The sequence below is a fragment of the Tachypleus tridentatus genome, chromosome 11 (genome assembly GCF_004210375.1).
Source record: "Tachypleus tridentatus isolate NWPU-2018 chromosome 11, ASM421037v1, whole genome shotgun sequence".
Classification (NCBI taxonomy): Eukaryota; Metazoa; Arthropoda; class Merostomata; order Xiphosura; family Limulidae; genus Tachypleus; species Tachypleus tridentatus.
Window position 1 is genome coordinate 21,010,022 of NC_134835.1, and position 23,722 is coordinate 21,033,743.

General features: G+C 35.8%; 1 protein-coding gene across 1 annotated transcript in view; it reads right to left on the minus strand.

Moving 5' to 3' along the window:
• Nucleotides 1–1,775: 1,775 nt before the first annotated feature.
• Nucleotides 1,776–23,722, minus strand: part of LOC143231738 (uncharacterized) — a 38,534-nt gene continuing 16,587 nt past the window's right edge. The window contains exons 2-4 of the mRNA XM_076466363.1: nucleotides 16,488–16,677; nucleotides 6,768–7,002; nucleotides 1,776–1,994 (exon numbers count right to left, since the gene is read on the minus strand). Coding sequence (XP_076322478.1) covers nucleotides 6,791–7,002; nucleotides 16,488–16,677 — 402 coding nt within the window. The 3' untranslated portion in view covers nucleotides 1,776–1,994; nucleotides 6,768–6,790. The remainder of the gene's footprint in view (nucleotides 1,995–6,767; nucleotides 7,003–16,487; nucleotides 16,678–23,722) is intronic.

A 23,722-nucleotide genomic window follows, 5' to 3' on the forward strand; every position in this document is an offset into this window, starting at 1 on the left:
AAGCGTGTTATTGCTAGAAATCGCTTCAAAACCGTATTTAAACCTTTATTTGAGAAAAATCTCATATATTCGCATAACACGAATTAGTAGACCAATTATTACTTAATATCCACCGTATTAAGTGAAAATGGTAGAGGTTAAGCTCACGTCTTCCGCGTGAGCTGAACGTGTCTGTGAATAAGATATTTTATTTGAAGCCTATTGGTTGTTAAAAGGATTGTCTATTTTTTTGAAAACGTACTTTCGTTAAAGTTGCTTAATGACACGTTTTAGAACTTTAACACAAAGCTTTTAAACGATAAATTAGAAGCAGGGTAGCATGACAACAGGACACGCAGACAACTGTGGAATATAATCGAATATTAGAATTCTATCGTCCCTCTTATATGATTTTCACACCTCTCCCAAGAGTAGAGCACAGATTTGCGGTAACGCTATGCAAACCATAAACCCTCTGATATCATTGAATAGACAATCAATCCTAGATATTGCTTCGCATTCAAAAGGCGCCCTCTGGTAGGTGCTGTTTGAGATTACTTGAAAGATTTGCTGATAATTGTTTTTATATAACACAGTTTGAGTATATATTTTGTAAAACCAACCAAACCTGCCCGGCATGGGCAAGCGTGTTAAGGCGTGCTACTCATAATCTGAGGGTCGCGGGTTCGAATCCTCGTCCCACGAAACATGCTCGCCCTTTCAGCCCTTTAAGCCGGGCGTTATAATGTAACGGTCAATCCCACTATTCGTTGGTAAAAGAGTAGCCCAAGAGTTGGCGGTGGGTGGTGATGACTAACTGCCTTCCCTCTAGTCTTACCCTGCTAAATTAGGGACGGTTAGCACAGATAGCCCTCGAGTAGCTTTGCGCGAAATTCAAAAACAAACATACAAACCAACCAAACCAGTTCTGTAATAAAATATAACGTATATTTCTTGGAAGAAATAAAATAAATTTATTAATTTCTCAAAGACGCATTTTGCAAAGAATGGTACTTCGTTTTTACAAGATTATTGATTTTGAAGATAACAGTGTTATAAGACTTCATTAAATCAATCTATTATTATTCTTCAGGTCCTCGGCTGTCTTTGTAACTGACTACAATGATAGATACGTATAATAATGTTAAGATTGAGAGGCATGGGTTGCTCTTTTGGTAGAGCTCTGAATTTTCGAGCTGGCTGGTTGGTGAGGAAACTTCAGCACTCAAAAGCTGTATATGCGTTATAAGAGTAACCGTAAATCCCTTAACGTGGAAAGGAAGTGATAGGGTGCTGCTTTTTCATTCTGGTCAATAGTTCAAAGTTAGGGAGGGTGGTAAAGTAGTAAATAGAATTAGTAGCTTTGCCGCAAATGCAAAACGACAAGAAATGACATTTGACATGTTCGTAAAAAAATGAACCATAACACACAGCTTCTGCTCAACGATATTTTTAAGATAATGCTAAAAAGAAAGCAAGCTCATATCATATGTATGTGTACAAAAATTGCAAAATTAAAATAGATAATGTTTGATAAGATTATTTCAGTGGATGCACGGTGTGACACAGATGGCCATTTCTGATTAGTAAGACGATCATTTTATTACCTACAGTGCCACGTGGATATAAGAAGTACATTTTTTGTCTCACCCCCCCCCAATTCTATTTTCATATTTTTTCCTGCGTCTTACATCCTTGATCTCGTGCCATTGCAAAGACGGCTAATGATAGTTATTCTTATATTTACTAAAGCCAGAGGAAAATAAATACCCCATAAATCATTTATACTCTTTAGCGCGACCTGTCAAAAAACAAAACCAAAACTCACTTTGATCTTTTCTCACTTGGATGACCTTGAAACTGACTGTTGTTTGTAATTGGTTGAAGCGGATTATCTCGTATCCTTGGCCGATTGTTTATTGGTTGACATTCACACTGGGTGTGATTAATAAACAGTAATTTTCCACTGCGTTGTTCCAGCCTGTTCGCATTCCATTACCTTTTAGATGTAGAGTCTGCGAAAGAATAGCTCAATACAGTTAGTGATATCGTGAAATGGAACAAAAAAAAAATAATGACCGTCTTGAATATGTTTGTTTTTCACTTTTAGTTTATGTATTTAAAATTTTTCTTGAGCTCGGTTAAGTCTGCAAAGATAATTTAATATGTTAGCTGCTATGTTATTATACGTGCCACTCATTTCGTTTGGTAAACTAACCACACAGAAATTACCATTCTAATAATTACATAAGTCATCTCTCGTTTTCTTTTTAAGTGGCATTAAGCACAATAGCACTTATTTCTTGTAAGATATTATGCACATTTAGGGTTTCCATAGTAACATGATAATCCAAAAAAGAGAGACGTTTTCTTGGAAAAAAATAAATACTGATGAATTTGACTTTTTTTTTTACTTTGAGTTTTTCAGAAATTAAGAGTTTTGTTTGTTTTTTTGAATTTCGCGCAAAGCTACACGTCCCTAATTTAGCAGTGTAAGGCTAGAGGGGAGGCAGCTAGTCATCACAACCCACCGCCTACTCTTGGGCTACTCTTTTACCAATGAATAGTAGGATTGACCGTCCCATTATAACGCCTCCACGACTGAAAGGGCGAGCATGTTTGGTGCGACGGGAATAAAACCCGCGACCCTCAGATTACGAGTCGAACGCCGGGCTATGCCAGGCCGAATTAAGAGTTATATCATTGTTTCATGCAGCTGTTAGAGCCTTATTTTTGTGACCTACATGGCTATGTGAAAGAAAACCAGTTGTTTATTCTACATTTTCATAGCATCAAACGTTGGCTGCTTTTGAGCTCGTTTTACGTAATTCTATAAATACAAACGTATCTTACTTTTAGCGTTAGTCTTCGTTGTTTTGAAGAATTATTATAACAATAACAAACTGTCGGTGAAACTATTCTATGAAGAGATTAATTCAGCCTAAAAGCAACTGTTATAACTTGCATTAAAAAGTAGTAAGTGATAGGTTTGTTTAGGACAGACAGATGGGGCGTGATACGTGTTGAAATTATTCATTTACTTCTAGAGAGTTTCCAGAAAATTCTACAGATTTCTCAAAACAAAGCCTTTTCTATTGAAGTTGACTTTTTTTCAAATATTTAAATCAGTTACAGCACTTTCAGCGTGTATACTTACGCCACAAGATGCAAGTGTAAACGTGTCTTGCATATCTCCTGATCAGAAGGAAAAGCTAGAGTCCATTAATGTCTCGAACTTTGAATACATTAATATCCATTCGCTAAAGAATATAGTACAGGCTGAAAAATAGGGCGTGTTAGAAGGGCTTAATTCATCGGCTAAAGAGAACCAAGCGTAGTACAAACACTCGTGAGCCATAGCACGTGCTCCTACGAACAATGAGAGGAACACCTGCTAACCACACTGTTAATGGTGCGTGTATAAAGAGATTGTGATGACGTAAGCAACAGTTTTGTCCTATACTTTTTATAAGATATAATATTGAAATGTCCTTCGACTCATATCTGTGTTTCAGAGTTTAGTCAACAGTATCGTTTAACCAGCGACAGTCCATTCCTTTTCAGGATGATTCAGCAACAAATTCCTTTGGTAAGAGAAAACGAAATAAATTTCTGAGAGGTGGCTGTGAACTAAATTTTATAACAATGAAAGAAAATATAAAAAAGTAGCAAAAAATTTGTCAAATTCTCAGAACGTATTCCCAAAATTTGGCGTTTATTACACATTACAACTTGCAGGCGCACTCGTGCTAGGAAATGAGAATCACCAATTTTTGAAACTGATCATAATAGAAAGTAAAAGTGCGTTAATGTTCATAACATCTAATTGACTCATTATATAGAGAATTGTGAGTTTTCTTATAGCAAAGCCACATCGGGCTATCCGCTGAGCCCACCGAGGAGAATCTAACCCCTGATTTTAGCGTTGTAAATCCAGAGACATACCGCTATACTAGCGGGGGGGGGCGTTATATAGAGGAAGATTTGATAATAGTTTGTTTGAAATTAAGCACAAAGCTACACGATGGGCTATCTGTGCTCTGCCCACCACGGGTATCGAAACCCGGTTGATAGTATTGTAAGTCCGTAGACGTATCGCTGTGACACTGAGGGCAATGTGATAATGAAATATCAGGATAATAAGTAAAATAAGTGTGCACTAGACGTTATCAAACCAAAGGTAAAACAAAACAAGATAAAGGAATAACATTTATAACAGTTTGATATACACCTCACCTGCATTTATATATATACATCTATAAACAGGGCCCATTAGGTTCAATTTCTGCAAACAGGGTTAATATTGTTCCCATGTTGGACTGTAGATAATTGACAAGCACGTGTCTAACTTTTTAGTGCTGGTATTCTGTTCTCATTGTCTATAAGAACCTTCGAGGTAGACTTCATGATGTGTATCAGTTAAACAGACGTGTTTGTGAAAGTATAACAACCTAACGAAATCGACGTTGAACTTCATACGAAGACGAACAAGGAAAAAAAAATGGTAAAACCATTCTAATGCAGTTTAGTCTAGTCAGTGAGCTCCATGGTTTGTTCACGCTCAGTTTGGGCGATATGAACAGACCTGATTGGGTTCACTAACAACTTTTCAGGAATTTTAAATACTGAGAATGTGATTTTATTGTTTGTTAGTGATTAAACAACAAAACTGCACAGTGGGATATCTGTTCTGTGCCAACCACAGGTATCGAAACCCTGTTTCTTGCATTTTAAGTCTTTAGACTTATAGCTTTCGGAGACAGCATTTCATTGTCAACCTGAGTAAACCTCTGCTGACATAAAAGTGAATGCTATGTCTTTTTTGTATTACGCGTAAGCCTCGCTTTAAAGATTAAAGTATTAACGTTCTGGAAGAGTCGAGCTTGTTCAATAAACTTTTAGCAAAATATGTAAGAAAAGCAAAGAGAATAATTAAAGAGATTAAATTAGAAATATTCCATTCTGTGTTTCTTTCCAACCTAATGCTTATGAACTTTTAATAAGAGTACTTGTTTCTACAGAAAAACAAATTCAAAAACAAATTTTATTAACTCCCTTGAGGTTTAAGATATATTGATAAAATGTCATGGTAAATCTTTTAATTAGTTCACGTTCCACATTCCATCTACACTGTTAAAAGTAATACTGGCAGCCTTGCTCTGAGGGTATAACAGAAAGATGTGGACAAGGACACACACAAAAAACACTGATAAAAAACTACACATATCGCAGGTGTGTATGATAAACATGCAAGGTAACTGAAAGTGATCTGATAAAGATATGCGACTAATTCTTGGGGAAGAGGAAGTTATTAAACAGATAATGTTTGAGATTCTTGATAAATAGTTCAGTTTACTTCAATGTGAGTTGCTGTTTGGATCATATTGAGAACCAACGGGTTACTGTAAATCATTCTGAAACATTAACACCAGTTGTTATTTTTTAATTTAATTTTTAAAGCGGCGTCGAGTAAATATTTCAGAGTTTTATAATTAACTGTGTTCAACTTATAGATTGTTCAAATTAATTATTTTAGTTATTTTTTTCCGTTTTGAAAAACGATTCGGGTGTAACTGCTGTTCCATTATCCTTTCATTTCTTACTGAACGTTCAGTCACGTGGAGAGGACATTAAAAGGGCAGGGGGTCATTGAAAAAACCTGGGAGCACTTTTGAACATCGCAATGTAGGTTAGTTTGTTTTTTTTTCTGGGGAAGGGTGTAGTTGGTAGGGTAAACCATGGTTGATCTGATACACACTGGATAATCAGATGCGTCTTTAATGTGTGTTTTGTGTGTGTTTGTTTTTCTTATAGCAAAGCCACATAGGCCATCTGCTGAGCCCACCAAGGGGAATCGAACCCCTGATTTTAGCGTTGTAAATCCATAGACATACCGCTGTACTAGCGGGGGGCGCGTCTTTAATAGTTGTGGAACTTTATGACTTAGAAAAGGGGTATTTTATGGGCGCAAGAGCAGAAAAACAGGGGCTTGAGCCCATCCTGCCATTCCCCTGTGCACGTCACTGAACGTTGAACTAGATAAAAGCTTCGTTGTTTTAAAATGTTTCGGATTTCCATAACTGAAAAAATATGTTCAACATTATTTTCCTATTTTAAAAGAAATTTATTGATAATGTGTTTTATTAGTTGAACTACGACTAACTCTAAATTAATCTGCTGTAAGAAACTGAACGAATTTGCAAGAAAATTTAGCTAAGGAACTGTCAAATGTTTTGTCGGAAGAGAATGTAGTATACTGTGCCTCTTGAGCAGTGGTTTCCAACCAGGGGTGCGAGATAACATTTGTTTTGGCTCCCTTCACCTTTATTCTTAAATAAATAATTACTGTGAGGGGTGCGAGAACATATTAAAATTTTTAGGGGTGTGGGGCGTAAAAAAGGTTGGGAACCACTGCTCTAGAGAGACGACTTCTACTATCTCGTTTTGTGAACGAATGTACGAGCTCACACGTTCAGAAATGATAAGAAACGAGTACTTTAAACAGAAAATCCAAAAGTAATTAACCCAGTGTAACTACAAGGCAGTATTAACCCAGTGTAACTACAAGACAATATTTACCCAGTGTAACTACAAGACAGTATTAACCCAGTGTTCCTACAAGACAATATTTACCCAGTGTACCTACAAGACAAGATTTACCCAGTGTAACTACAAGACAATATTTACCCAGTGTACCTACAAGACAGTATTTACCCAGTGTAACTACAAGACAGTATTTACCCAGTGTAACTACAAGACAGTATTTTAGAAAAGTGACCAAAACTTACATAGAAGTACAAAGTGACATCCTCTACCTGTAGTGGACCACATCTGTGTAGTCCATCTTCACAACAACCTGTCTCGTCGGACAACGGTGTAGAATAGTACAGTGTGGAACGTAGTACTTGGAGATATCCGGATAATAATCTTTGACCCGCACGACCTGCGGACGTGGGGTCTTGCATTCTGCTCTGCTTCTGATCTTCAGAAAGTGGTCATTTGCTCGACGGACATCTTCAAGCTCTTCAGCGTAAAGAAGAATACGGGTTGTTATATTTTACTTCTCTTTCGAGTGCAGTAATTTGGATAAAACTGGTCACTTAGAACTATGTGTTTCCCCAGATTCAAGCAAAACATTTTAAATATAGCTATAAAATAAAATGTTTAAAAGTCTTATGGAACTAGACAAAATGTCCCAAGTTATAAACTCTCTAAAAAATGAAATATTTCCCAAACCATCATATTAATATAATCTCCTTCGAATCCATAGTCTTAGGGCTTGTAACGCTAAAAACTAGATTTTTATACCAGTGACGGGCACAGCAGTGATAGCCCTTTGTGTAGCTTGGCGGTTAACAACAAACAAACAGCATCGATAAACGTATGCTATGTTGCCACGGAATACACTTGACGTCAAAGAAATGCGTATGCTCAAATGAACAAAAGCAAGGTTAGTCCATGAAAGTGGTTTTAGTAAATGATATTGTAACATCATTTTGTACTCTTTAGTGGTCAGACAGAGGTTATTATATACTTTGACCAACGGTGTAAATAAGTGAATACGCCTACACGACAGTGATGACACAGTGTTGTCAATGGGTTGTATTTTTTTCTTTTCAAAGGTTTAAGATGTCTGTTTTTATACATAACTATCTGACGAAGTTGAATGGCTTCTGAATCTTTAACGCCGTCAAGCGATGGATCTCACTACTAATCGATCAAACCAACTGCTGTCTTATACAAGTCTAAACAGCGATGGTGCATAAATATACAGTTGTGTTGAAGTAATTGCCGATATATATGACTGATAATTTCTGTGACCTAAATAAACAAGTGGGTAAGTCACCTTTGATATAGTAAATACGGTGTTGATAAAATCAGCATTGATTTCTTACATACACACACACCATGAAGAAATTAGGGTACGTTTACTACACTGTATACTCTAGTGAATAATTTATAAATTTCTGAACACAAAACGACGGCTCATTAACCATTAACCATTAACCTTTGGTATATCATACATAGAAACATACGTGACCAGTTCCCAGTTGTCCTAAATCACTGCACGTGACCTGTACAAAGTAGTGGTCAGGTCAGACACGATACCTAAAGCGAACTACGTTTGAATCACTAAATGAAATATATATATATATATTCTCACTTCCTGGTACCATTCTTTTCCGTTTCTTATGTAGTCACTTTTAGCAGTTCATTAAAATCCTAGTAGTGGTCACAATAGCACGTGTACAGGTCGCAAGCTGTCAGTTTATCTTTTACTCTTCCTATTCACATATTAATTAACAAATGACATTTCACTTGTGCTGTGTGTGAATACCACGCTATATAGGTATCACTTCAGCAGACGTTCGGTCATTCTAAGTGTTATATAAACAGTAGGTGTTACGTCCCTTTTGATCGTTTGTGTAACACTCCATGATCACGTCCTTCATGATTCTTCAATGTTGGTGGTAGGTTTTCCGGGCAGGTTTGTGCAATCATCTACATAGCAAGGATCAAAATCTTAAATACACTAATACTGTTGCTTTATTAAACTTAAGTGGCAAACGGCTTTATTTTATACTAACACACATATATAAAAGTAAGACAAGTTATTTCATTACTGTTTTTCAGACTTTCTGGATGCAAAATTGTGTTATACAAATCTTGAAAATTTTCTTCAATGCCTTATTTTTTGCTGACCTGCTGTACAGACGAACTCGACTACATTAGGCTTAAAGAAATGCCATATATTAATGTTATTGTTTATAATGAACGTTCCCTCTTTTTTCCTTTCTAACTTTGGTACTTGCGCGAGATCACGTTGTTCTGAGTTTCTCATAGTTGGCACGAGGTTCTCACGCAGGCATACACACCACGTGCACCGCATACACAGGCGAATATTAAAGCGTTAACGATGAGACCACTGTACTACCAACAAAATATGTTTCACCTACTAGCCCAATAGATATATATTTTAGGCTGTTAGTAGCTTCATGATGTTACTACAGAATTTAATAACATTCAGTCATTTACCATGTTAAGAAAAATAAAATACAAAATACACGATATTTACTAAATATGTTGAGAGAAGTGAATGATATATATTTTTAATGTATATTTTCTCTTCATCAATAAACAAGATAGGTAGTGATGATGTAAGCTTTCCATACGGTTATGGCCTGAGTGATCCATTTATTTATGTTGGGTAACACCAAAACAAGTTTCCAATACATTTGCAAGCAGTTTTTCCGGGTGTAACATTTTATATAGCTGTCAAAGAAACTGTAAACTCTCATATAACGGAAGTTTATTTTCCCTAGTGACAATTTGTTTGGTTGTAATTAAGCGCAAGGCTACACAATGGGCTACTGTGCTTTACCCACCACAGGTATCGAAGTGAATGAAAATTATGGCGAATTTCTTACTTACGCACTAATAGTTATTAGGAGAAACAGTGTAGTTATTAGATAGTAAAGAAATAAGAAAACACGTCTGGAAGTTGGGATTACATAGGAAATGCTTATAAGGTAGCCTTTGATTGAAGAAAAAGAACCTGTAATATGAAAACGAAGAAGAATACATATTAATGTATGTAATGACATTACAAGAAATCCATTTACAATTATCCATGAATTTTCCAGATAGCTAGGTATATGCAATATGTCTCGACCTATAAATATGTATAATATAATATGATGTATCTTTCCTTCTCCTTTAACAAATTAGTATTCACATAATTTAACCATATGCGTATCATTATCCACATATATATTTATTTACAAAACCATACCACACTTTACCAACCATAACAAATAAGACATTTATTCTATTAAGGTAACGGACTGACCGTAGTTTAGGGGTAAACAAGCTTGAGCTCTCATTAATAGTAGTCGAAGAGTTGGCGGTGGGTGTTGTTGAATAGTCTTCTCTCTATAGTATGCATGTTCAAAATTATGGATAACTATGAGTAGATAACACTTTGGGTAACTTTACGTGAAAATTGCGAATAAAAATTATTAGCTTATCAATTTCCGTATATGAGAAGGAACATGCAGTAAAATATACTGAACCACATAACCTGTCCCTGAAAATAAAAAAAGTCAAAACGCATAACTTGTTCCTGAAAATAAGTCAAGGCGCATAACCTGTCCCTGAAAATAAAAATAGTGAAAACACATAATCTATCCCTGAATAAAAAATAGTAAAAACACATAAGCTATCCTTTAAATAAAAAAATAGTCAAAACACATGACCTGTCCCTGAATAAAAAATAGTGAAAACACATGAGCTATCCTTTAAATAAAAAATAGTCAAAACACATAACCTGTCCCTGAAAATAAAAGTCAAAACACATAATCTGTTGTTGAAATAGAAAAATAGTCAAAACACATAATCTGTCCCCGAAATGAAAAATAGGGAATCCATGAGTCCCTGAAATGCACCTTCAAATCTGCCGCTCGTGAGATTATGAACCAAAGGTAATTTCATTATCTGTCTGTTTCTGTTTTAAAGGACTGATTTGTGAGAACACATACATTTAAGAGGAGGTGCTAAAGACACCTAAAAATAGAATGGACAAATAATAACAGAAAGATAAACGCAGTGACATAAAGAGAATATGTTTAGGTGTGTTTCATAATAAACATTTCATAACTCACGGTACTATTTTATAAAAATAATAACAATAGTTCACGGTAATAGAAACTATTTTCAACGTACATACTGAATATTGTAAGCTTATCTTGTATACACGTATAAATAATACGCTTGCGTTTGTCTGTCCGGTAAGTTTGTCGAAAATGTTTTGATGAAATGCTAAAAATATCATATCGTTAGAAATGTCTTCGTCCGAAGAGCCCGGATGTTATATTGGCTTTTCAATCAGAATCACCATTTTTTTTTTTTTAAAAAAAAACAACTTAATCCAACATCTTAATGCAACGAGTATGCTACACGATAGCACAATGTCTTGTGTTATCACGTGACGACTGGTTACGATTCTAACTTCAGTTTTTTTTATATGCAGCGTATATAACACAACCAACATTTGACCCACGTTAATTTTCAAGAAAATCGATATTACACTAGATACAATAGCAACGGGCATTCTTGACTTCAGATTTAAAATACGCATGTGCAGTTTGTTGAAAACCATATCCTTACTACTCAAACGCTTCTGTGTATTCAGCTAAATTTGCCTTCATTACAACTTTACATTCACTTTATATTGCAATAATTTAGCTTCGGTTCGTTTATTTTCCTGCTATAAACACCTTTTATGTATTTTGTTCTTTATTTCGGGTTTTTATTTCTTCGTTGTTTTGAGTTTCTTTGTTTTATCTCCTGAAACCGTGTCATACACTGTGTGCTCATTACTGCTTCATATTTTGCACACTATTATAAATATTACTACTGTGCTTTACTGTTTACTTTACTTTATTAAATACATTTAAGTTTACGCAGTTTTATTTTCAAATGGGCCAAGATTTATTGATGTAACACGTAATGCCTGCAAGAAAACGTAGCTTAAATACCATGCTCAAAAATAGAATAAGCAATATTCAAGCGAAGTGCATGAAAACTACCGCTAGGGTATTTGTAAACTAACTTTAGTTGTAGGTGTGTATCTAATGCTCGAGTGTGTAGCATAGTTACATCGATTGTTTGTTTGTTTTGAATTTCGCACAAAGCTACTCGAGGGCTAACTGTGCTAGCCGTTCCTAATTTAGCAGTGTAAGACTAGAGGGAAGGCAGCTAGTTATCACCACCCACTGCCAACTCTTGGGCTATTCTTTTACCAACGAATAGTGGGATTGACCGTTACATTATAACGCCCCCACGGCTGAAGGGGCAAGCATGTTTGGCGCGACGGGGATGCAAATCCGCGACCCTCAGATTACGAGTCGCATGCCTTAACACGCCATGCCGGGCCCTATTGAAGAGGCGTCTAGTTACATCGAACTGTGATTTGTTCACCGAACTGAACTGAATCTTGTATTTTAGCCTTGTAAATCCGTAGATTTACCGTTGTCCCATAGGGGAGCAGAGTATCGTAAACTTAGATTAAAGGATATTTTAGAGATTGCCTTCTTATTATCTCACTTAAATGGAAGATTAATATATTTTCTTTAGCTGGGTAATATACCATATAATTGATTTAAAAATACATGAACGTACAAATAATCCCGCTAAATGTGGGTAAAATAATGTAATAGAGATTAAAAATGAAAAGATATTACATGCTACACGATTAACAAAAGTTGTTGTCGTTTTCTTAGTGAAAAGTCCCCCCAGTGGCATGTCTGTGGACTTATAACTCTAGAAATCGGGTTTTAATACCTGGGGTGGACAGAGCTTAAATAGTCCATTGGGTGGCTTTGTTCTTAATTACAGACAACAACACTAGTGAAAAGCTACACAACAGACTTTGTTCATCGCAGGGTATCGAGTTTTGGATTTTAAGTTGCTTCTAACTCACTGGGGGACTGTTGAGAGAATAACTATCAAGTATGATATAGTGACATAAGTTAATAACAATATATATCACGAATATTGTGATGGTTACCTTCATGCTTACAATACATGTAGAAATTATTGTAGTGTGGTCGTTTGATTTTTTTTTATATAGAATAAAAAATGACTATTAGTAATATTAATTTTAGCAAGGTAGGAGGTACTGAACTTAGCATGCAAAGATGAAATAGCGTTTAGTGATATTTACGAGGTAACCCGTCCTTTACCATTGAAACATGATCTCCATATGTTACTTTGATACACCACGTGACAGAAAAGTGATTCAACTTTTGCGAAGCAATTAAAACCAGGCTAGAATTCACAGTATAAAGTTGTTGGAGGATTACGTTACTATATAAGATAGGCCATCTGGAGTGAAGCCAATCATGGCTTTAATTAACTGAAAGCAGACACAACAGCTATTCGAAGAAATCTGTTACATGAACTGCACTAATGTTTTTATTCTCTCCTGTGCCCTTGAACGTGACCCATAACTTTCTTTTCATAGCTTTTACAAACGTAGATAAAAACCAAACCAACAGAATTATAATATTCCCTTCTTTAGTTCAGTAATTACTTTAGTAAATGAAACAAGATAAATTATCCACATGCAATTAATTATTTAATAAAAAAATGTTTCCTGGGGCGTTTCTAGCAGTTATTTGTTGTAATATAAATATGTGTTATAACGAGACAACAGTATTGTTTTAAAAAAGCTACAAAAAACATCACTAAGTCAGCTCATCTTTGGAACGATGGGTGCTCTATTTGTGTCAGAGTAGCACGAGTTGCCTTCCATCTAGTTCAGCAGATCAAAATTAGCACAACTATGCGCGGATAGCCCTTGTGTATCTTTGCACGAAGATTCAAAACTAACCAATTAGCAAAAACGTGGTTCAGTGGTCTTGACGACTGTCTGTTTTTTAAAAAAACACACACACAAAAAAGGGTTATTTGTTGAAAAGAAGCCGTACAAGAACGTCACCTATCTGTAAAAGTGAATCATCGCTAGCATGCTAATGTAAACTTAAGATTTTATGCTACGTTAGGTCAATAAAATACTTTCTAGAAAAGAGTAATCTCATTTTAATAATTTGTTATTATAAACTGTAAATACATTACTACGTTTTACAATGACATATTACTGTAAGCTTATGATTTGTTAAACGTACCGATGACCATGGTTGAGAAATATGATATATATATATATATATATATATATATATATAGGTATGAAAAACTATCTTGTTTGTTTTTGAATTTCGCACAAAGCTACTCGAGGGCTATCTGTGCTAGCCGTCCCTAATTTAGCAGTGTAAGACTAAAGGGAAGGCAGCTAGTCATCACCACCCACCGCCAACTCTTGGGCTACTCTTTTACCAACGAATAGTGGGGTTGATCGTGACATTATAACGCCCCCACGGCTGAAGGGGCGAGCATGTTTGGCGCGACGGGGATGCAAACCCGCGACCCTCAGATTACGAGTCGCACGCCTTAACACGCTTGGGAAAAAACTATCTCTTTTCATATGTTACATAATTCTAAGCTATATGTCAAAAATATTTTATTTTGTAAAGCCATTCTTTCATTATAGCAATGCTTAACTGAGCTCGAAACTCTAACACAGGCTTAATGTTTAGAGCTTAAACTGTTTAAAACTACATTATGAGCTCCAATCAAAAGCACCATGTTTTTTGAAGACACTGGCGTAAGTTTTTAATAGTCATTTGCTGAGCTACGAAACCCCTTTTTATGAAATAAATTCGTAGAATATAAATCAATATTTTAAATGTATTTTTAACACCAACTGCATATATTAAACCTCAGTGAAGTATGTGGAGTTTCTTAGCATTAGGTCTTACAGAAGTGGTTTAATTAGAGTTTTTGTAATTAATAGGAATAATAGAAATTTTGTTCTTCTTACGCAGTTGGACCTTACTTTACTTCCGTTGCTAAATCACGGTCTTACTTTAGTGAATTTCTGTCTGCTTTCATCGCCGTTCTGCAATGTAATCACTCTACTGGCTCAATCAGTATTAGTAGCGACCTTTATAACATTGTTTTCAATAGTTATGAAAATGGACGTTAAAAAAATCCTTTATTTTCACTTGATGTTGAAGTTGCCTTAAACGTGTGTTAGATAGTCTGCCTCGTAACGCTAGTGAAATATTAATAATACAATAATTTGTTACTTTGTTTATTGAATTTCACGCAAAGTTGCTCGAGGGCTAACTGTGCCAGCCGTTCTTAATTTGTAAGTGATAGAATAGAGAGTCTAGTCAGCACTATCCGCTCCCAACTCTTTGGCTGCACTTTACCAACAAAGAGTGGGATTGATCGAAACATTATAACACTCTCACAGCTGAAAGGTTAGGCTTGTGTGGTTTGTTTTTGAATAGCGCACAAAGCTACACGAGGGTCATCTGCGCTAACCGTTTCTAATTTAGCAGGGTAAGACCAGAGGGAAGACAGGTTGTCATCACCACCCACCGCGAACTCTTCGGTTACTCTTTTATTAACGAATAGTGGGATTGACCGTAACTTTATAACGCCCTCACAGTTGAAAGAACAACCAAGCCTGCGACCCGTGAATCGCGAGTCGAGTTCCATAATCCACCAGGCCACGTTACGCTTATTACGCAAGCAAATGAGACAAGAATGTTAAGTTAGTCCGTCGTTATAAGAATCGTGTCCAATGTGTACTGCACTTTGACCTCCATTGAACCAACGTGTATTGAATTTGTGGTATTTCAGTTAAAAGGTATTGCTTCTTTGTAGCAATTTCTCTTCTTTCGTATTAGACGAAACCGCTGTTTTATCAGCTGTCAGTGATGAAACATTCTGCCTATAAACTTGTACTTCGTATCGGAAGGTTATCTCGTGACATTACATAGAATGACAATGTGCATCCTTTTCGTATAAAGTGGGGCCAAGAGCTCCACAAAAGGGTGCATATTGTTTCACATCTGGCCCACACATATTACTTATAACTATCAGTAGATATCGTTTTCATTCTCACTGGGTCATACGAAAAGGTTGTCTGAAACATCAAGACTGCAGATAATTTATTGTTTATGTATAACGTGCGAAACTTATAAAAATAGCAACTGAACAACTCGATAGTCATGGTAAAAGATCTTAATAGCTTGTGGAATTATCCACACGGACTTACATCAAGGTTATTCCATGTAATAACTATTTAATGGGAGTAACCAAAGTACTAGTACATAAAAATTTATGTAGGGGATGGATACGTAATGATAATGATTATAAGGCTAAGTATTAACAGTAAAAATAATCGTTTTAAATTATCAATGAATGACATAATAGGCATAGTATTATAAGCCAAGAATTCAAGGCTAGTCTTCTAACCAATTAGAATATTTACATGACTAAATACTCTGGAACCACTTGAAATTGAGAGTTTTCAATAACATATTTTAAGTTGATAAATAGAGACATAACTGACTTGACTTTCGTTTCCCTGTGACGAAAAATCATTCCCGCGATATATTTGGGAAAATTACGTCGTAGTTCATGAAAAATAAATTTATTTTTTGCAAAATGCGATTGTATAGGAGAATTAGTCTGGAAATAAAACATTAAAATTAGGTAATGCGATGTTCTAAAAACATTTTAAAGTTAAAGACTAAAAATAAAACGATTTAAATAAATTGGTTTGTTTTGAATTTCGCGCAAAGCTGTTGAAGGGTTATCTGCGTTAGTTGTCTATAATTTAGCAGTGTAAGACTAGAGAGGAGGCAGCTAGTCATCACCACCCACCGCCAACTCTTGGGCTATTATTTTACCAACGCATAGTAGGATTGACCATCGCATTATTACACCCCACTACTAAAAGGGTAAGCATGTTTGGTGTGACGAGGATTCGAACCCGCGACCCTCGGATTACGACTCGAGTGCCTTAACCACCTGGCCATTCCGGACCGAAAGGTGAAGAAACACGCCCTGTAGAAACCTAATTGAACACTTACTTTGTTGAATATTTTGGGTAGTTAAAACTTTCTCACGTCCTGTTGGCCCATATGTCCTTTCCAAATTATTCACTGCTTCCGGTGTTCCGTAGAACGTCTGATAGAACTGATGATAAGAGTTTACAGTTTCACTTCTGTTTCCGTCATTTGATTGTCCAGATCCACCCACTGGTGGCCAATCGGTGTATTCCTATAAAATTTGATAACCTAGAATTATGCACATTTGATACGTAATAACCAATATATATTTTCTCCATAAAATAAACGAATTAAACCTTTTAAAATACATCTAAAATCTTGTTAGTACTTTCTTTAATCAATGTTATCTAAATACATCTTGTTCTAGTACAAATAACAGCCGCGATACAAGTTACCAAGTTGGTATTTCAAGCTTGAATTTCATTTTTCTTGTAACAAAGCTGTAAAACCATACAAACCCTGACTTCGTTCAGTTTTTTAGCACGAGTACGTTATTGTATTTAAGTGTAAGGCTATCTTCACAGAAAACCATGGAGAGTTTTGAGAACTTAAAGAATCAAGAAAACCGACAAAAGAGGTCAATGTTTTTATAACTTTGAAACATTCTTTGTCTTGGAATATTTTGTTTCTCTTTTTCCAATAATTAATTTCCTCTTGCTGAGTACTTCGAAATGTATCATGAGTATTTCTTCCAGTGAAATTTAATTGGTAGATTTCATATTAAACAGCATTATATTTATTAATTTCGCTAGAAAGGTTCTACCTAGTTCCTACCCTCGCTAGAACAGCGGTAAGTCTACGGATTTAAAACGCTAATATTAAGGGTTCGATTTCCCTCGGTGGGCTCAGCAGATCGCTCAATGTGGCTTTGCTATAAGGAAAACACACACTTGAAAGGTCCGTCGGTAGGACAACGGTAAGTCTGAGGACTTAAAACACTAAAGTCCGGGGTTCGATTTCCCGCAGTGAATGAACGCAGCTGATACTCAAGATGGTATTGCCTTAAAACGGTTAAACAAAAACTCCAGAAAGATTTGTTTACATAATTGCTATAAAACTCGTGAATTAAGATTTCTGCACATAAAATCTATATAGAATCATACAAAAACAAACAAAACAGGTAATATTTGTAAACCATTTATTTATTTATTTACCGTTTATTTATTTCTTATACACCCTTTTGTGAGTTCCAAAGCTTCTGAGAGATGAACGTTATTTCTTGGCCTCAATAAAAGTATAAGGAATATAAGAACTGGAATAATGTGGCCATTAATTTGCTATAAAACAACTTTTAGTAATTTGTCCAAAAACAAGTATATTATCATTGTATTATAAAAGTATCAGGTTCAGAAGTGACCAGTCAGGTTATTCACGTTGAGAACCATAGAAATAATACTGCCATGCTTAAAGTTTGAAAACATTTACTTGTAGTAACAGAAATTATGTCAAAATAACAATCGTATTAATAAAATATCTTCAGTCTGTTTAGAAAACATTCAGTGAAGAATTTAAGTACGGAAAAAAATGTTTTGAGAGGAAAAAAATACGAATCTGAAAGTCGTATATAAAATAAATAAACAGTCTTTCTAGCTTGCAAACAATTTATTTTTTTACAAATAATAATTATTATTAAAGTAATATTTCAGTTACGTTAAACGTAAAAGAGTAAAATACTTCGGCTGTTTATTTATGCGACTGTAGGAAGAATCTTAGGCCTAGTCTTGCGGAGTGTAAGAACTACCAATCCGTTCTTTTGGCGTTTTATTTTTTTTTCTTTACAGACGTTTGTTGCCAAGTTCAACATATTTAAAAGAATAATATACATTATCAGAGAACTTTCTTATATCGTATTTGTTTTCATTCTTCTCAGTTGTGAAATCCACCTTTTTAGGTTATCATCGTCTAGACAACCGAGATAAAAAGAAATAAAGTGTTTACGTTTTAGGTGCATAGTTATTTGACAACTCACCCGCTAACTTGATGTTGATTGGCACAGTGTTTCAAGCAGCTTTTTAAGTCTTTTCTTATCTGTAGAACATTTGGTGACATATACACTGCTGGTCAAAATCTTAAGGCCAATGAACATAAAGGAAAAAATATGCATTTTGCGTTGTTAGACTCAACCACTTATTTGAGTAGAGCTTCGAAAGATGAAAATAAGAAAAGGGAAAACAAAAATAAAAAACCTTTTTTAGCATTTAATAGGGAAAACGTGAACACTATGAAATTAGCCTAAATACTAGCTGGTCAAAAGTTTAAGACCATAACATAAAGATGTCATAAAACAGGGTAGGAAATGCCCAACAAGAGGTCTCAGTAGTGAGTTGCACGGCCATCATTGCGAATAACTGCAAACATTCGCTTTGGCATGGTCGAAATAAGCGTTTGCAGAAGGCTGGCTGGAATGTTATTCCAAGTGGTGAAGATGGCTTCACGAAGATCACACACTGTTTGGAATTGACGTCCATTTCTATAGATTTCCCTTGCCATCCACCCCAAACATTTTCAATGGGGTTTAGTTCGAGCAAACACACTGGATGGTTCAAAAGAATTACTTTATTCGCCATGAAAAAGTCCTTTGTCTTGCGGGCATTGTTGATTGCAGCGTTGTCCTGCTAAAAGATCCAGTCAATTCCACACAAGCGAGGGCCTTCAGGCAATAAGGATGCTCTCTCCAACATGCCAATGTAGTCAGCTGCTGTTTGACGCCCCTGTATAACCTGGAGTTCCATTGTTCCATGGAAGGAGAAAGCACTCCAGATCATGATGGAACCTCCTCCACTGTGTCGTGTAGAAAATGTCTCCGGTGGGATATCCTTATCGTGCCAGTAACGTTGGAACCCATATGAACCATCCAGGTTAAATATTTTCTTATCACAGAACAAAACCTTCGTCCAATTTTCTACGTCCCATGTTTGGTGCTTCTCAGCTAAATTTAATCGAGCTGTTTTGTGTTGTGGAAGGAGGCGTGGCCTTTGAAGACGTTTACGGTTTTTAAAGCCTTTCTCTCGTAGACGCCGTCTTATCATTCTTGAGCAGCATTCTGTGTCCGTAAGGGCCTTAATCTGGTTCGACGATCGGCTGGTATCTTGCCGGACAACTCGTCGAATTTTCCTGCTCAACGCCGGCGAAAGTTTCTTGGGCCGACCACTTGAAATTCTTTTTCTTTATCCCTCAGGGTCTTACTACGCCCAATCTCACCAGTGATGGCACGTTGAGAGAGACCTTGCATTTTCAGCTCGACAATTCTGCCACGTTGAAACTCTGTCAACTTTTAACTTTTTGTCATGTTTTTACCCAATGTAACACGGGAGATGTCAGTGGAAGATGTTGACAACGCTAATGCTTGAACACAAGTAACTAAATTTCGTTACGTGTTTCCCGATTAGTGCTTCGTTTCAGTACGGTCTTAAAATTTTGACCACTAGTATTTAGGCTAATTTCATAGTGTTCACATTTTCCCTATTAAATACTAAAAAAAATAAAAAATATTTTCCCTTTTCTTAGTTCAATCTTTCGAAGCTCTACTCAAATAAGTGGTTGAGTCTAACAACGCAAAGTGCATATTTCTTCTTTATGTTCATTGGCCTTAATATTTTGGCCATCAGTATATATATATATGTATATTTACACATACACATGTGTGAAACTTATAAATGCCATAAGCTCGAAACCACATAACAGGTATAACCATGACACATACCATTTTATTTTTATTTATTAGATTTTCTTAAGAGTACAGATATACAGTGGGCTACCTGTGTTATTACCTTGCGTGTACATGACACCGATTATTATAGTTATGAGTTGCTGTCAGATTTTAAGAGCACAGTCATACTATGGGTTATGTGCGCTGTGCCCATTGTGGGTATCTAACCCCAATTTGTAACTTTATAAGCTATTAAGGTTACCGTCAAGTCACTTGATGTCAACAAGCATTAAAGGACCATATGTGTAACGTGAACCTAACCTGTATTTAGAACAACTAAAGTACAATAAATGTTTATGTAAAAAATAATCTAACCCGAACTGAACCTATATTTAAAACAACTAAAGTAACAACAATACTTATGTAAAGAACGTTAGTTTTGCTTATTTCAAACAAATTTATCCTTTATGAAACTCATTTTCAAGCTTCTCAAAGTGGTTTTTCATATCTGTGTACTCACTCAGGGAACCACTAACCGAGGTCGTATTTCCTTCTGTCAGACAACCGGTAGAGGTCGCATTTTCCTAAAACTAGTAATGCTTCTTCAATTCGTTTGACGAACTGAAGTTTTACTTTAATGTATTTTTTAGGGTTTCCAAATTTAATATTCGAAAAAATCTAAACTGTTCGATTTCTAAGATAGAAACAAAGTTTTAGAATAAGTGTGCTCTTCATGATTATATTTTATCATCGGGTTTCAACTACAATTAAAATCCACATTTGCAAAAAAACAAACAAACAAAACAAAAACCACATTTCCTTTAGGTTTTTTGTTTCGTGTGACGCGTTCGAACTAGAAAAGATAAAGATACAAAGTTATGTAAAAAGTATAGGACTTTAATACAAACATATAGGTGTAGTATAGGACTTTAATACAAACATCTTGGTGTAGTATAGGACTTTAATACAAACATGTAGGTGTAGTATAGGACTTTAATACAAACATGTAGGTTTAGTGTAGGACTTTAGTACAAACATGTAGGTTTAGTGTAGGAATTTAATACAAACATCTTGGTGTTGTGTAGGACTTTAATACTAACATCTAGGTTTAGTGTAAGACTTTAATACAAACATCTTGGTATAGTATAGGACTTCAATACAAACATCTAGGTTTAGTGTAGGACTTTAGTACAAACATCTAGGTTTAGTGTAGGACTTTACTACAAACATCTAGGTTTAGTGTAGGACTTTAGTACAAACATCTAGGTTTAGTGTAGGACTTTACTACAAACATCTAGGTATAGTATAGCCTGATGTTGTGTTTCGGTATATGTTTTTAAATCAAGTATAACCCAAGCTGGAGTTAAGTTTACCATCACAAATCGGGCGTTCTTCAACACGTTCGTGTTTCTTGACTTTCTTTAATACCCAATGTTTCCAGCTCCCTTTTCTATTACACGTAAGAAAAAAATGGATTATTAAATAGGCTACAGACTGATATTAGAGTTATCAGTTATCGACAACCTTTACAATTTGACACAAACGTTATCTTTCATTTTCAACGATATTTCGACCACTATAGAAAATGTCACTATAGAAAAAAATCCCCTTCGTACAACTGGTTAAGGTTCTAAAAGTTGGTTTGAATATAATTCTGATTGTGACGATGAGGCCCGTTTGTTTGAAGTTAATCACAAAGCTACATAAGGGGCTACCTGCGCTGTGTTAACTTTGGGTATTGAGACATGGTTTTTAGCGTTATAAGTCCGCAGACTTACCTCTGTGTCATTGAGAGACACCACTAGGATGGGGTGAAAAGAATACAAGCAGCAATCGTTTATTTCGTATCAGTTTTTGTTTGTGTAAAAGGTTCATACCGTTGTCAGGTTTTCGAAGATTTGTACGAACGAAAGTTTTACACGAAGAATTGTAGTTAATTTTGTAAGATCGCGAATTCCACTTCTTTTATTTTGTGATAGTTTTTGTTTACCGTTCATTTAGACCCGTTATAATGTGACGGTCAATCCACTATTCGTTGGTAAAGAGTAGCCCAAGCGTTGGCGGTGGGTGGTGATGACTAGCTGCCTTCCCTCTAGTCTTACACTGCTACATTAGGGACGGCTAGTGCAGATAGCCCTCGTGTAGCTTTGCGCGAAATTCAAAACAAAAAACTTGTAACTCTATTGCCCCAATTAATTCTTGACAGTGCCCCTCGTACTTATTAAATAGCTCTTCTATCTTACCTTTCAGCACATTGTTACAACAAAATTCGTACTATATCCCTTTATGATACCTTCTGTTCTGTCAGTTATGTACCCCACCTGTGCTCCTGGGTACAGTTCTTGTGGTAGTTAAGAAATATATTGTACAAAAGGACAGAAGTTTAATCAAATATATCCTGTGTCAAAGTGTGCTTTCATAACCATTCTTCAGCTAAACGCTTTTAAACTTTGCTATCGTTTCTTAGAAACAAAGTTGAGCAAGTGATAATTTGTACATGTTATTCACGAGCTTATAAACGGATGAGGCAAGCATTACGCTAATTATTAAGAAATGAAATAATGGGATTTGACTGTTACATTTAAAACACAATAATGGTCCTAAAGTTTGTTTGTTTTTTTAAATTTCGTGCAAAGCTTCACGAGGGCTATCTGCGCTAACCGTCTCTAATTTAGCAGTATAAGACTAGAAGGAAGACAACTAGTCATCACCATCCACCGCCAACTCTTAGGCTACTCTTTTACCAACGAATAGTGGGATTGACCGTACCATTATAATGCCCCCACAGCTGAAAGGACGAGCATGTTTAGTGCGACGGGGATTCGAACCCGTGACCCTCAGATTACGAGTCGAACGCCTTAACCCACCTGGCCATGCCGGGCTTGGTCCTAAAGAGCAGGGTATGATTTTATTGGCGGTAACAGTCCGACAAGCTGACGGCTGAGATTTTTAATTCCGTCAAGATTCTTACCAGAGTAATTATTATTTGCAAAATTATAAGTTTGAGATACATGAAAAGTAATGAATAAAGTTATTTTACAGTAAATAGTAAAACAACAACTTAGTCGAAAGAAGCCACCATACGCATTGACGGTTACCATAAAACAATATTCCAAAATAAACGCTAATTACTATCAGAAAACCAGCAAGCAGGGAGGATGAACACAGTCCAAAAATGGATTTATCAACACCAAGTTATTCTACTAAGTAGAGAATAAATCTGTCTCATAAGCTAATGTCTGAATGCGCTTAGCTCAGAACCGAACCTATTTCTGACGGCGTTCGTTAACTGACACTAGATGTTGCATCACATGCATGATGCAGTCTTGCCAGATCAGAAACACGTGTTTAAAATGGTCAATGTATGCATTCATCCAGCTCTTGGAATAGTTAGTGGTTGCACATGTCTTTGGGAAAAATCTGTTTATATATTATTCAGAAATGTTATGTTAAATGAAGGCCTCAAGCATAATTTGTTTAAGCATGTAAGACTTTACAGTTTAAGAAAACCACAAATTCCTTTGCTTCAACCACTGCTGCAGAACACTCACGAAGTTTTTCCGGTGTGTACGGCGCCCCTAGGCATACTAAGTCTAAGGATTGACTG